This window comes from Gnatocerus cornutus, chromosome 4, assembly GCF_029298725.1.
Source record: "Gnatocerus cornutus isolate USDA-ARS CGAHR chromosome 4, icGnaCorn1.1, whole genome shotgun sequence".
Classification (NCBI taxonomy): domain Eukaryota; kingdom Metazoa; phylum Arthropoda; class Insecta; order Coleoptera; family Tenebrionidae; genus Gnatocerus; species Gnatocerus cornutus.
The window spans coordinates 7,553,936-7,568,575 of NC_142236.1; the positions used below are offsets into that span (position 1 = coordinate 7,553,936).

The 14,640-nt window shown below is 29.4% G+C and overlaps 1 protein-coding gene across 9 annotated transcripts in view; it reads left to right on the forward strand.

The window, feature by feature from the left end:
- The window catches only part of CASK (peripheral plasma membrane protein CASK), a 351,460-nt gene that overhangs the window by 332,140 nt on the left and 4,680 nt on the right, over positions 1 to 14,640 (forward strand). For 2 of the 9 annotated variants that reach the window (XM_088034543.1, XM_088034548.1), the window contains 8 exons: positions 4,755 to 4,784; positions 4,873 to 4,971; positions 5,020 to 5,158; positions 8,695 to 8,745; positions 8,945 to 9,064; positions 9,103 to 9,234; positions 13,444 to 13,551; positions 13,597 to 13,772. In XM_088034543.1, coding sequence (XP_087890669.1) covers positions 4,755 to 4,784; positions 4,873 to 4,971; positions 5,020 to 5,158; positions 8,695 to 8,745; positions 8,945 to 9,064; positions 9,103 to 9,234; positions 13,444 to 13,551; positions 13,597 to 13,772 — 855 coding nt within the window. The remainder of the gene's footprint in view (positions 1 to 4,754; positions 4,785 to 4,872; positions 4,972 to 5,019; positions 5,159 to 8,694; positions 8,746 to 8,944; positions 9,065 to 9,102; positions 9,235 to 13,443; positions 13,552 to 13,596; positions 13,773 to 14,640) is intronic. The other 7 variants (XM_088034547.1, XM_088034552.1, XM_088034549.1 and 4 more) reach the window with 5 other exon arrangements.

Genomic DNA, 14,640 nt, shown 5'->3' on the forward strand with positions numbered 1-14,640 from the left:
GAGTGTTAGAATTTTTTGTGGAGAGAATGAATTTGTAAATCTGAATATTGTTAAGTAGAGATGGATTTTTTTTACGCTCGAGCAAGAGTAGAGGTCTATGGTTCTCCAGCAAATGCCGCCTCCGGCGGCATTTGCTGGAGAGACGCACAGAACACAACAGTGCAAATTTTGTAGAAAGCTTAATAGTTTGCTTGTTTTTAACTGTTTTTGAGCGGCCAGTGTAATCTGATTTTTTTGCCGCACTGAGTGCGGAAAGTAGGTAAAAGTGTGATTTACAATACAAAAGGTCCAAATAGTTATTTACATTGCAGCACCTGAAAGTACGATTTTACGACTCAGGCGAAGACGACATTTGCTAAAGAGCCGTCATAAAATTCCGTCTAAATCAGAACTAAGAATCGTTCTACGACAATGTAATTTGCAATTTTCGAATTTTCTAATAGATGGCGCCACAACAAAGTGGTTTTTATTGTCACATTGCCGGCACAAAAATCAAACAAGTTATAATGCCAATTTGGTTGACGGCCTAATTAATGTGATAATCCTGCTAATATTTATAATGAATTAATTTGTAAATAATGTTCAACTCGTGAGAGCTGTGTTGAAATAAATTTTAAATGTAATCCGTGGGGATTTTAATGATGATTTATACAAGTCAGGAGTAATTATAAATTATATTAATGTTTTATAATTATAATGAAGTCAGAAAAATTTGGATGACCAAAATTAATAAATTATATAATTCGTTTGGAAATTTTTGGTTTCGTGATTGTATTTGTAATTAAGAAAACGAAGCTTCAAAGGTGAATGTAGGAGGATATGAATTTTTCTCTTTAGTCTTAGAGTCTTTAGGAAAATTGTCTTTGTTATTCTTTTTCGCGCTTTTTCCTTTTCGCAGACTGTTCTTGATTGTTTAAAATGCGTGTAACAAGAATGACAGGTTTGAAATTCGTTCCAATTTAGGATTATTTTTTACGAGGTTTTGTTGGGATTTTTCCATAGAAAATCCAGTTTTTTAAAATTTTGACTTATTTTGGGTAATTATAGGTTTAGCAACAAAATAAAAATCCTGTGCAAATTTCAATGTTATGGTTCAACAAATAACCTCGCTAAGAATTGATTTGTGTAATTTTCAATAATTTTGTTGTTTTCAAGTAAAATTTTTTAAAATCTTTTCCGTTTTTCGACAATTCTGCAATTGGACAAGTTTATTAATAAGGTGTAAGGTATTAACCTGTGCTAATTTCAAAGTTGTAGTCCAACAAGAAACTAATGTACAAACAGATCTCTAAAATTAAAAAAAAATTCTTTTGCTTTAGAGTAACAATTTCTAAAATATGTTCCGCATTTTCAATAATTTTGTAATTTGACAAGCTCAATGAACAAGTTGAAAGTACTATTCTTCGCAAATTTCAAAATTGTAGTCCAACAAAGAACCAATTTTTCAAAATTTTTGTTCGTTTCAAAGTCACAATTTCTAAAATCTGTCCAAAATTTTGCAATTTGACAAGATTAATAACAAAGGTGAAAGTACTAACGTGGGCAAATTTTGAAGTTGCAGTTCAACGAATAACCAATTTTCGGATATATTTGTGAATTTTTAATTATTTTTTTTGTTTTAAGGTAAAAATTTCTAAAATCTTTCCCGCATTTTCAACAATTGTACAATTTGGCAGAGTTACTACTCAAGTTGAAAGTACTAGTTTTGCGAATCTAAAAGTTGTAATGTAACAAATAGCTTCTTTACGAACATTTCTTTGCAATTTTTAAAAACTTTCTTTCGTTTTCAGTAAAAAAATTCTAAAATCTCTGTCGCATTTTCAAAAATTTTGCGATTTTATAAGGTTATAAACCAAGCTAAGAGTTCTAATCTCCGCAAATTTGTTATTTGTACTTGAATAAATAATCAATTTACGAACATATCTTTGCAATTTTAAAAAAATTTCTTTTATTTTAAGGTAACAATTTCTAAAATCCGTCTCGCATTTTCTATAATTGTGCAATTTGGCAAGGTTATTAATCAAGTTAAAAGAACTATCCTCCGCAAATTTCAGGGTTGTAGTGCAACGAATAACAAATTAACAAACATATCGTTGTAATATTTAAAAATTATCTTTCGCTTTCAGGTAAAAATTCCTAAAATCTGCTCCGCATTTCCATTATTTTTGCAATTCGACAAGCTTAATAAACAAGGTGAAAGTACTATTTGCCGCAAATTTCAAAATTTTAGTCCAACAAACAAGCAATTTACGAACACATCTTTGCAATTTTTCAAAATTTTCGTTCGTTTTAAAGTCACAATTTCTAAAATGTGTCCCAAATTTCTGACAATTTTGCAATTTGACAAGATTATTAACAAAGGTGAAAGTACTATCTTGGGCAAATTTCAAAGTTGCAGGCCAACGAATAACCAATTTACGGATATATTTGGGCAATTTTTAATTATTATTTTTGTTTTAAGGTAAAAACTTCTAAAATCTTTTCTGCATTTTCGACAATTGTACAATTTGGCAGAGTTACTACTCAAGTTGATTTTTCGCGAATCTAAAAGTTGTTATGTAACAAATAGCTTCTTTACGAACATTTCTTTGCAATTTTTAAAAACTTTTTTTCGTTTTCAATAAAAAATTTCTAAAATCTCTCTCGCATTTTCAAGAATTTTGCGATTTCATAAGGTTATAAACCAAGCTAAGAGTTCTAACGTCCGCAAATTTCTTATTTGTACTTGAATAAATAATCAATTTACGAACATATCCTTGCAATTTTAAAAAAATTTCTTTCATTTTAAGGTAACAATTTCTAAAATCCGTCTAGCATTTTCTATAATTGTGCAATTTGGCAAGGTTATTAACCAAGTTAAAAGAACTATCCTCCGCAAATTTTAGGGTTGTAGTGCAACGAATAACAAATTAACAAACATATCGTTGTAATATTTAAAAATTATCTTTCGCTTTCAGGTAAAAATTCCTAAAATCTGTTCCGCATTTCTATTATTTTTGCAATTTGACAAGCTTAATAAACAAGGTGAAAGTACTATTTCCCGCAAATTTCAAAATTTTAGTTCAACAAACAAGCAATTTACGAACACATCTTTGCAATTCTTCAAAATTTTTGTTCGTTTTAAAGTCACAATTTCTAAAATCTGTCCCAAATTTCTGACAATTTTGCAATTTGACAAGATTATTAACAAAGGTGAAACTACTAACGAGGGCAAATTTTAAAGTTGCAGTCCAACGAATAACCAATTTACGGATATATTTGTGGAATTTTTGATTATTTTTTTTTGTTTTAAGGTAAAATTTTCTAAAATCTTTCCCGCATTTTCGACAATTGTACAATTTGGCAGAGTTACTACTCAAGTTGCAAATACTATTTATCGCAAATCTAAAAGTTGTAATGCAACAAATAACCTCTTTACGAACAATTCTTAACAATTAAAAAAAAATATATTTTATTTTAAGGTAACAATTTCTAAAATCCCTCTCGCATTTTCGATAATTGTGCAATTCGGCAAGGTTATTAATCAAGTTAAAAGAACTATCCTCCACAAATTTCAGAATTGTAGTGCAACGAATAACAAATTAACAAACATATCGTTGTAATATTTAAAAATTATCTTTCGCTTTAAGGTAAAAATTCCTAAAGTCTGTTCCACGTTTTCATTATTTTTGCAATTTAACAAGGTTAATAAACAAGTCCCCAGTATTAACCCTCGCAAATTTCATAATTGTAATCCAAGAAATAACCAATTTACAAACATATCCTTGCAATTTTTAAAAATTTTCTTTGGATTTCTAAAATCTGTGCCGCATTTCCATAATTTTGGAATTTTTTGTTATTAGTTAAGTTGAGAGTACTAAACTTTGCAAGTTTCAAAGTTGTAGTCTAACAAATAACCAAATTACGAACTCACCTTTTCAATTTTTGAAAATTTTTCTTCATTTTGTATTAAAAAAAATTAAAATCCGCAATGTTGTTATCTTACGAGAGTTTATCATTATATTTTAACTTGCCATCAAATTCCCGAGTACCAGATTAGAGAATTTTAATCTGTCTAGATCTTCCCGAGTGATCCAAAGTTACAAAAAATGTGTTTGACTGCCGGGCTTTTGGCTTTATTACCTAAAAAAATACATATATATTTAATGAATGCTACAAATGAATTATAGTTATTTTAAATATGGGAATTAATTCTGAAACATACATTTTCCAGTACACAAATATTTATTTTTCTAGTTGTTTTTATTGAAAATTTTCTGAAAATAAAACTAATTTATTATTATGAAATAACTCACAATTCATATCAAAGCATTGTGGCGGTGTTATGAGTGACCCCCATTGTTAAAACTCCACGTTCTTCCAAAATCCTCCAATTTATTACAAGAATATTATCATGATAAAACGTGATCATTCTTCATCGACTTATCCATTTTTCTTGTTCTCTCAATATATTCTTTTCTGGTGCTTTACATTGTAAATCAATGAATAGAAATCCGTATCGATTTCATCCGTTGAAACCTCAGATTAAAATAATTGTACCACGTCTCCGTCAATTTAATTTTCCGCCTCATTATTTTTATTTTTATTTTATTTTGAAGCACATCCCATCATACCAGATATGTGTTTACATGTTCACTAGTAATTAGTACTCACGGAAATCTTATTGTGGTAAATTTGGAACCAACAATGAGATTTCCACCCCCCAAAAATCCGTACATTGGAATAATTTTTTTTTCTGTTTTCGGTGCTTCTAGTTATTCCGGATTAAACCTCTGCCAGTACTAGTAAGTACCCCCAATCTGGTCTGGTGTGGTGTGCTTTAGTTAGTTCCAGTTGAAACTAGTTCTAGTTTTTCATTCCCACTTCTTCCAGATTTTCGTCAGAGCTCAGTTCGATTACGATCCTCTCGAGGACGAACTCATCCCGTGCGCCCAAGCAGGCATCGCCTTCAAAACAGGAGACATTCTCCAAGTAAGCCTCCCCTTAAATTCCAACCCTTTTTTTCAGTAATTTTTTCAGATCATTAGCAAGGATGATCACCACTGGTGGCAAGCAAGAAAGGATAACGCCGCAGGATCAGCAGGACTAATACCTTCTCCCGAATTACAGGAATGGAGGGCAGCGTGCGCCGCAATGGAGAAAACGAAACAGGAACAAGGTAATCTGATAATGTTGGAATTACCGTTGAGTACAGTCTCCCTCGAGCTTTTTCTCAACTGGATTTTATGTTAAGCTTTTTTATTTTGTCCTCCGAGAAATGATTTTTTCGACAGGGTGAAATTTCCAGCAGTTCATAAAACTTCAATGGCTGACCCCTCTTACTGTTGCATGTCTTTGTACTAAGAGAAAATTTAAATGGAGACGGTGCGTTCTTATCGTAAGGCGTTTTTGAGGAAATGCGATAAGAAATGGGCCGTGTTAGACTAAGAATTAAGTACATAAATAAACATGGAGCATGAAACCTGTAGATGTAGAATGTGGTGGAAAAGCAGGGGGGAATTTAGGAAGGTGGTTGCACTGATAGGAATGAAATAACTAAAATGTTTAGAATTTTGGATTCCTATACATTTTTCATTTTCATTCTTTAAAAATTTTGCTGATACTTGCTGTGCTTTCTTTTTTGTTTTTTTTTCAGACTTTGAGCGCTCAAATCTTAAGAATTTTGGAAATCCTTATAGATTTTTTAGTGTTTTTTTTTGGACATTTTCAGTCTACGAATATATTTTTCCAATTTTTCCAATTTTCATTTTTTTATAAAATAAAACGCAAAATGTAAATTTCTACTTGTAGTACATCAAATAAATAGTATACAAATATTCTCCCAATTTTCATTTTTTTTCGATCTTGTAAAATACAAATTTAAAAAGTAGTCGTATTTTCAAAAAAGTTTGCAATTTGAGAGAACTGAAAGTACATAATAAATAACCTCCGCAAATATCAAACTTATTCGTCCACAAATAACAATTAAATTAATAATTATATTTTTATAATTAAAAAGAATGGTTTAGTATTAATTATTTTTGTTTTAAATCTGTCCTATATTTTCATATTGGAATAACTGACTTCTTCAAATTTCAAAGTTGTCGATCAACAAAGAACCAATTTACGAACATATCTTTGGAAATTTTAAAAAATTTCTTTTCGTTTAAAGTTAAAATTTTTAAAATCTGTTCCACATTGTCGACACATTTTCAATTTTGCATAGTTATTAATCATGCTGAAAGTACCAACCTATACAAATTTCAAAGTTGTTGTTCGAAAAAGAATCAATTTACGAATATTTTTAAATTTGTTTCTTCGTTTCAAAAAAAAATTCTAAAATTTGTCCCGCACGTGTGACAGTTTTGCAAATTGATGAGGTCATTAATCAAGTTGAAAGTATCAGTCTCTATAAATCTGTCTGGTATTGTCGACCATTTTGCAATTTTGCGGTGTTATTAACCAACTTGTATTCTAAATAGTATTCTAAATAGTAATAAATTTTCGATCATTTTTGCAATTTTAAAAAAAATAGTTTTAAAGTAAAAATTTCTAAATTCCTTTCCGTAATTTTGACAAATATGCAATTTGGCAAGGTTATTAATTAAGTTGAAAGTACTGATTTTAAAGTTAAAGTTGTAGTCCAACAAATAATCAATTTACGAATATATCTTTGCAATTTTGAAAAAGTTTAATTCGTGCAAAGTTTTTTGCAAAGTTGTAGTCCAAAAAATTACGATTTCATTATCAAATTTTTGCAATTTCTTAAATTTTTCTTTCGTTTTAAAGTAAAAAAATTTAAAATTGGTTTCGTATTGTCGACAATTTTGTGATTATGATCAATGAAGCTGAGAGTACTAACCTCCGAAAATTTTCTAGTTGTAGTTCAAGAAATAACGAATTTACGGTCATATCTTTGAAATTTATAAAAAATTTGTTTCGTTTTGAAAATCCTTTTCGTATTTTCGGCAAATTTGCAATTTAACAGAATTATTAATCAGCTTCAAAGTGCTAATTTCGTTAAAAGTTAAAGCTGTATTTCAACAAATCACTAATTTATGAATCTAGTTTTGCAATTTTTAAAAATTTTCTTTTATTGTAAGTTGATGAGGTCATTAAACAAATTGAAAGCAATAACTTTTCGAAAGTTGTGGCTGTACAAATAACCAAATAACGAGAATATTTCTCTAATTTTGAAAAATTTTGCTCCTTCATAACGTAAAAATTTCTAAAATTTGTCTCATATTTTGAAAATTTTTTGCAATTTCGCAATATTATTAATGAAACTGAATATGAAGGTCGTAGCCTCCACAGATTTTAACATTACGTTTCAACAAGTAACAAAATAGCGAATATACTTTTGGAATTTTTGTAAAAAAATTTTTGTTTAAAAGTAAAAATTTTTAAAATCTAACTCACATTTTGGCCGGTTTTGCAATTTCGCGAGGTTATTAATTGAGTTGAAGGTATTAGTCTCTACAAATTTCAAAGTTATAGTCCAACAAAAAACCAAATAACGAGTATATTTCTCTAATTTTGAAAAATTTTGCTCCTTCATAACGTAAAAATTTCTAAAATTTGTCTCATATTTTAAAAAATTTTTGCAATTTCGCAATATTATTAATCAAACTGAATATGATGGTCGTAACCTCCACAAATTTAAACATTATGTTTCAACAAATAACCAAATAACGAATATACTTTTGGAATTTTTGGAATTTTTGTTTTGTTTAAAAGTAAAAATTTTTAAAATTTAACCCACATTTTGGCCGGTTTTGCAATTTCGCGAGATTATTAATCGAGTTGAAGGTATTAATCTCTACAAATTTCAAAGTTATAGTCCAACAAATAAGTATATTTTTCTAATTTTGAAAAATCGGTCTCGGATTTTCAAAAATTTTGCAATTTTGCAAAGGTATTAACTAGACTGAAAGTAGTAGCTTCAACTAATTTAAACCTTATGGCGTGACAAATGACCAAATTACAAAGTTTTTTCAGATTTTTTATTATAGCGTTTTTTAAAAAGATCTGCAATTTTAATTCCGCGAATTTAATTTTCTGTTCATTCCAATCGTTTCCCTTTAAATTTTTTAAATTGTTTGGTTTGTCTATTTTTGTGTTTTCTTATTATTTATATTATTTTTTACATTATACTGTTTCTGCAGATTTTTGTGGTTTTATTTTTGATTTATATTATTTTGAAAAATTGTTGGATTTCTTTAATTTTTTGATATTCCTTAAAACCTTTGAATGCTTCAGTTTTTTTTAGTGTTAAAATTTTGAGATACTTGCTTTACTGTATTAATTACATTTATTTCATGTTAGGATCTTTCAACTGTTCCCCAAAAAACGATTTCTAAAGTTCTACTGATTTGAGTAATCTGAAAAATCGCTAACTTCAAAAAGAATTTCTAAAATTGCAGCATTTGGACTAGACGATCTGTAAAATGAAAAAAAATTACTGGATTTGGGGGATAATAATAAACTGCAAAATTAAGAATCTCAAAATTAAAAATTTTGGTGTACTCAGTCTGAAAAATGCATTTTTTTGAGACTGTTTATCCTCCATTTTCCAAACTCGTGGAACCACCAGCCGACTAAACTTCCGCTCCCTTGGTTGCCACTTCTCTAACCTCCCCCACTAACAGACAAATACAATAAATAATGTATATAAACCCGTATTTTGGTGTGACCTGTATTTTTGTTGAATGCTAGACGTGGAAAAAGGATGTACTTCTCATGCTAACGGTTGTGATGGTACCACAGGTATATGATGCCAAGATTACGTAGCATAACGCATGAAACTTATTTATTCTTCTGTGAAAATTAATGTTTTCCCTGGTAGACAGTGATTGTTTGTGATCTGCTGGGAAAATAAAAATTAGACACAAAAAGAATGCATGAGATAGTCATAGGCTAGCTTCGAGATCTTCCAGTTTCACGTTCTAACTTCTTCTATTTCCAGTCAATTGCTCAATATTTGGTCGCAAGAAGAAGCAGTACAAGGATAAATACTTGGCAAAGCACAATGCTGTTTTTGACCAATTAGATTTAGTTACTTACGAAGAAGTTGTGAAATTGCCAAGTAAGTACTTTTAAGTTTCATTCCTTAAACTCAAGAAGACTTTTCAGTGACGGATCCGGCGTTTCAGAGAAAGACGCTTGTGTTGTTGGGGGCGCATGGCGTCGGAAGGAGGCATATTAAGAATACTCTCATCGCGAAACATCCCGATCAGTATGCTTATCCGATACCACGTAAGGCAGTTTCTCGGTCTAGTCCTTTAATCCACCGTTTTTTACCGAGTTATTTTTTATTAGATCCAACGAGACATGCTAAGAAAAGTCTCATCGCGTACGACAATTTCGCGGTCTAGTGACTTAACGTTATTTTCGCGGACTAGTACTTTAATGCAACGTTTTTCAGCTTGGTTACACAATTATTGTTTTTTGTTAGATTCGACGAGACATATTAAGAACAGCAATTTTTCGGTCGAATATATTTTTCTAATTTTTAAACAATTTGTTTCTTTCGAAAATAAAAATTTGTAAAATCTGTCCAGAATTTTTGACAATTTTGCAATTTTGCAGGATGATTTACCGAGCTCATAGTGCTAACAATCTGAAATTTGGAAGTTGTTGCCTAACAAATATGGACTTTACGTCCACGTCTTGGCATTTTTTTTAATTTTTTTCGTTTTCTGAGAAAAAAATTCTGAAATCTCTCTCGTTTTTTCGAGAATCTTGCAATTCGACTAGGTTATTAATCAAGTTAAAAGAAATAACTCCCGCTAATTTCACAGTTGTAGTTTAATACATAACCAAGTTACGGATATATCTTTGTCATTTTTTTAATTTTTTTTTCGCTTTAAAGTAAAAATTCCTAAAATTTTTCTCACTTTTTCGACAATTTTGTAATTTGGCAAGGTTATAGATCGAGTTGAGAGTTTTAAGCACTCCAAATTTCAAAGTTTTAGTCCAACAAATAACCAATTTACGAACACATCTTTGCAGTTTTGAAATTTTTTTCTTTCGTTTTAAAGTATAAATTTTTAAAATCTGTCGCATGTTTTCAAAAATTTTGCAAATTAACAAGGTTATTAATCAAATGGAAAGCAATAACTTGCTTAAATTTTAAAGTTGTGGTTCAACAAATAACCAATTTACGAACACATCTTTGCAATTTTTAAAAATTTTCTTTGTTTTGAAAGTATAAATTTCTAAAATGTATCGCGTGTTTTCAAAAATTTTGCAAATTTGCATGGTTATTAATACAATTGAAAGTAATGACTAATAACTGATTTACGAATGCATTTCTCTAATTTTAAAAATTTTTCTTTTGCTTCATAGTAAAATTTTTTCAAATCCGTCCCGCATTTTCAATTATTTTGCATTTTGACAAGGTTAATAAACAAGTCAAAAGTACTAGCCGCCGCAAATCTTTAATTTGTGATTCAACAAAAATCCAATTTACGAACATATCTTTGCAATGTTTTTTTTTTTTGAATTAAAGTAAAAATTTCTAAAATTATTTCAACATCTTGGTAGTTTTTTTAATTTTTCTTTCGTTTTCAGAGAAAAAAAATCCTAAAATCTCTCTCGTTTTTTCGACAATCTTGCAATTCGACAAGGTTATTAATCAAGTTGAAAGAAATAACCTTCGCTAATTTCAAAGTTGTAGTTCAATACGTATCCAATTTACGGATATATCTTTGCCATTTTTTTTAAATTTTTCTTCGCTTTATAGTAAAACTTTCTAAAATTTTTCTCACTTTTTCGACAATTTTGTAATTTGGCAAGGTTATAGATCGAGTTGGGAATTCTAACCTCCCCAAAGTTCAAAGTTGTAGTCGGACAAATAACCAATTTACGAACACATCTTTGCAGTTTTGAAAATTTTTTCATTCGTTTTAAAGTATGAATTTCTAAAATCTGTCCCGTGTTTTCAAAAATTTTGCAAATAAGCAGGATTATTAATTAAATTGAAAGCAATAACTTCCCTAAATTTCAAAGTTGTAGTTCACCAAGTAACCAAATTACGAATGCATTTCTCGAATTTTTAAAAATTTTCTTCTGTTTGTTAGAAAAAATTTCTACAATTTGTCCCGCATTTTTAATAATTTTGCAATTTGGCAATGTTAATAATCAAGTTGAAAATACTTTCCTACGCAAATCTCAAATTTGTAGTCCAAGAAATAATCAATTTACGAACATGTCTTTGCAATTTTTAAAAGTTTTCGTTCGCTTTAAAGTAAAAATTTCTAAAATCTGTGTCAGATTTTTGACAATTTTGAAATTTGTCAAGGTTATAGACCCAGTTGAGGGTTTTAACCACATTGAATTTTAAAGTTGTAGTCTAACAAATAACCAATTTACGAACATATCTTTGCAATTTTGAAAAATTTCCATTCGTAATAATGTATAAATTTCTAAAATTTGTCCCGTGTTTTCAAAAATTTTGCAAATAAGCAGGATTATTAATTAAATTGAAAGCAATGATTTCTCTAAAGGTCAAAGTTGTGGTTCACCAACTAACCAAATTACGAATGCATTTCTCGAATTTTTAAAAATTTTCTTACGCTTGAAAGAAAAAATTTCTACAATATGTCCCGCATTTTCAATAATTTTGCAATTTAACAATGTTAATAAACAAGTTGTAAGTACTTACCTACACAAATCTCAAATTTGTAGTCCAAGAAATAACCAATTTACGAACATATCTTTGCAATTTTTAATAGTTTTCGTTTGCTTTAAAGTAAAAATTTCTATAATCTGTCACATTTTTGACAATTTTGAAATTTGATATGGTTATAGACCCAGTTGAGGGTTGTAACCTCATTAAACTTTAAAGTTGTAGTCTAAGAAATAACCAATTTACGAACATATCTTTGCAATTTTTAAAAAATTTTCTTCGTTTTAAAGTAAAAATTTCTAAGTCTGTTTCACATTTTCGACAATTTTGAAATTTGACAAGATTATAGATTGATTTTAGAATTCTAACCTCCCTGAATTTCATAGTTTAACGATTTGCAATTTAAAAAAAAATCGTTTTAAAGTATAAATTTTTCTAATCTGTTGCACGTTTTCAAAAATCTCGCAAATTTGCATGGTTATTAACACAATTGAAAGCAATAACTTCTCTAAATTTCAAAGTTGTGATTTACCAAATAACCAAACTACGAATGCATTTCTTCAATTTTTAAAAATTTTCTTTTGCTTTATAATAATTTTTTTTAAAAATCTGTCCCGCATTTTCAATTATTTTTCAAAATGACAAGGTTAATAAACAAGTCAAAACTATTAACCTCCGCAAATCTCCAATTTGTGGCTTAACAAAAAACTAATTTACGAACATATGTTTACAATTTTTAATTATTTTTTTTTGAATTAAAGTAAAAATTTCTAAAATTATTTCCACGTTTTCGACTATTTTGCAATTTGGCGATGTTATTAATCAAGTTGAAAATACAGACCTTCGCAAATTTCAAAGTTGTGGCCCAAGAAATAGACGATATACGAATAAATTTTTGAGTTTTAAAAAAAATTGTTTGCAGGTATTTTTTTTTTAATCTGCGACATATTTAAGAAAAATTTTGCAATTTAACAAAGTTATTACTCATATTGAAGGCAGTAATTTCCCCAAATTTCAAAGTTATGACACATCAAAAAAACAAAAATTTTGATTTTTCATAAATTAAAAATTTCTAAAATTTGTTGCGTGTTTTGGAAAATTTTGCAATTTAACTTTGTTATTAATCAAATTGAAGGGAGTAATCTCCTAATTATGAACATATTTTTCCAATTTTTCAAAATTTTATTTCTTCATAAAGGAAAAGTTTTTAAAACTGTAGAGTCTTGAAATGTTGAAATTTAACATGGTAATTGATCCAATCTATGGCGTCGCTGGCCCAAATTTTAAACTTATGCCTTTCTAAATAAACAAATTACGAATATATTTCCCCAATTTTTCAAAAATTTGATATCTATATAAAAAAATTCTAAAGTGTGCCTTATATTTTTGCAATAATTGCAATTTAACAAAGGTATTAATCAAATTGAAAGCAGTGTCGCTCTCTCGGTTTAGGACCTTAACCCGATCATCATGGACTAGTCCTTTAATGAGACAAATTACAAATACTTTTATCGTCTACGGCAATTTTTCGGTCTAATGGTTTAATACTAATTTCGCTGACTAGTACTTTAATGCAACGTTGCTGAACTTGGTTACTCAATCAGACTTGTTTTTATTAGATTTACTCAGACATACTAAGAATGTTCTCATTGCGTTCAGCCCTTTCGCGGACTAGTACTTTAATCCACCTTTTCTAAACTGAGTTACTTTATCGGACTTGTTTATTAAAATCAAGAGACTTTCATCGTGATCCCACGTACGGTACGACAATTTCACGGTCTGGTACCTTATAACGTCTCTTTCGCGGACTAGTCTGTTAATATTTTCTTTATTAGATACAACGAGACAGCCCCGAGCTGATGAAGAAAACGGCAGAAATTACTTCTTTGTCTCTCACGATGAGATGATGGCCGACATCGCCGCCAACGAGTATTTAGAATATGGTACTTTTTCCGTTGTATTTTCTCAGTACTAATCTAATATTTTAGGTACCCACGAAGATGCCATGTACGGCACAAAACTCGATACAATCCGTAAGATTCATCAAGAAGGTAAAATGGCCATCCTTGATGTCGAACCTCAAGCACTAAAAGTGTTGCGTACTGCTGAGTTCTCACCATATGTTGTGTTCATTGCTGCTCCAGCTTTACAAAATATTGCAGATGTAAGGGTCACTGGTTTTTGATTATTCACAAAGTGCATTCATGTTGATGTATTCTAGGTCATAACAGTATTTGTCTCTTTGATGTATGCAACAAGTAGTGGAGTCTTTGATGTTATAAATTTGCACAGTTTTTGTCTAAGGACAGGAGCTTTGTGGTCGCTGAGTTTCGGTAAATCGAAACTGTAGAAGCGGATGTTTAGTTTAGATTTGCACAACGTAAATGTGGTTATAATGCTAATTCAATATTGGGTAATAATTTCCTGATTATTGTTGATTTAGTTTCGGTGGAATCAGTTTAATGCATCGATTTTCTTTTGGTTTAGTTTGTGATGCAGATTAACAAGCTTCGTATTACGATGTAATTACGTGAAAGCTTTGTCAAGGCTAATAAAGGGGTCGTTATTACAAGGATGGGTAATTGGGGCTTGGAACATTATGTAATAGTTTTTTTCAAAAGTTTTCAGAAGTTACAGAAATATTAATGATTAAGTGGGAATTGATACAGAATGGGGAGCTCCAATTTAAAAAAAAAACTTTTATTTTTTTCTTCATTTATTTTATTATTCTTGTCCGTTTTTTTTTTGTAATTTTTTTGACTTCGATATTTGTTTTTTCAACTATGATCGCTTCGCTCGCCATTTTATTAATTGCTTTGCAACACTTTCTTCATCTTTTTCTTCTACATCGTTTGGTTGTTCAAACTGATCTTTTATTTTTATTTTTATTCTCAAATTTTCATAATCTTTCATCATGTTTATCATTCTTTTTATTACTTTTTTTTCTATTTTCTTTTATTTGCTTTGAATCTATTTTTTTCCTTTCTTTCCTTATCACAAATTTCTAAACTTTTCGCTTTTAAGTTTTCTTA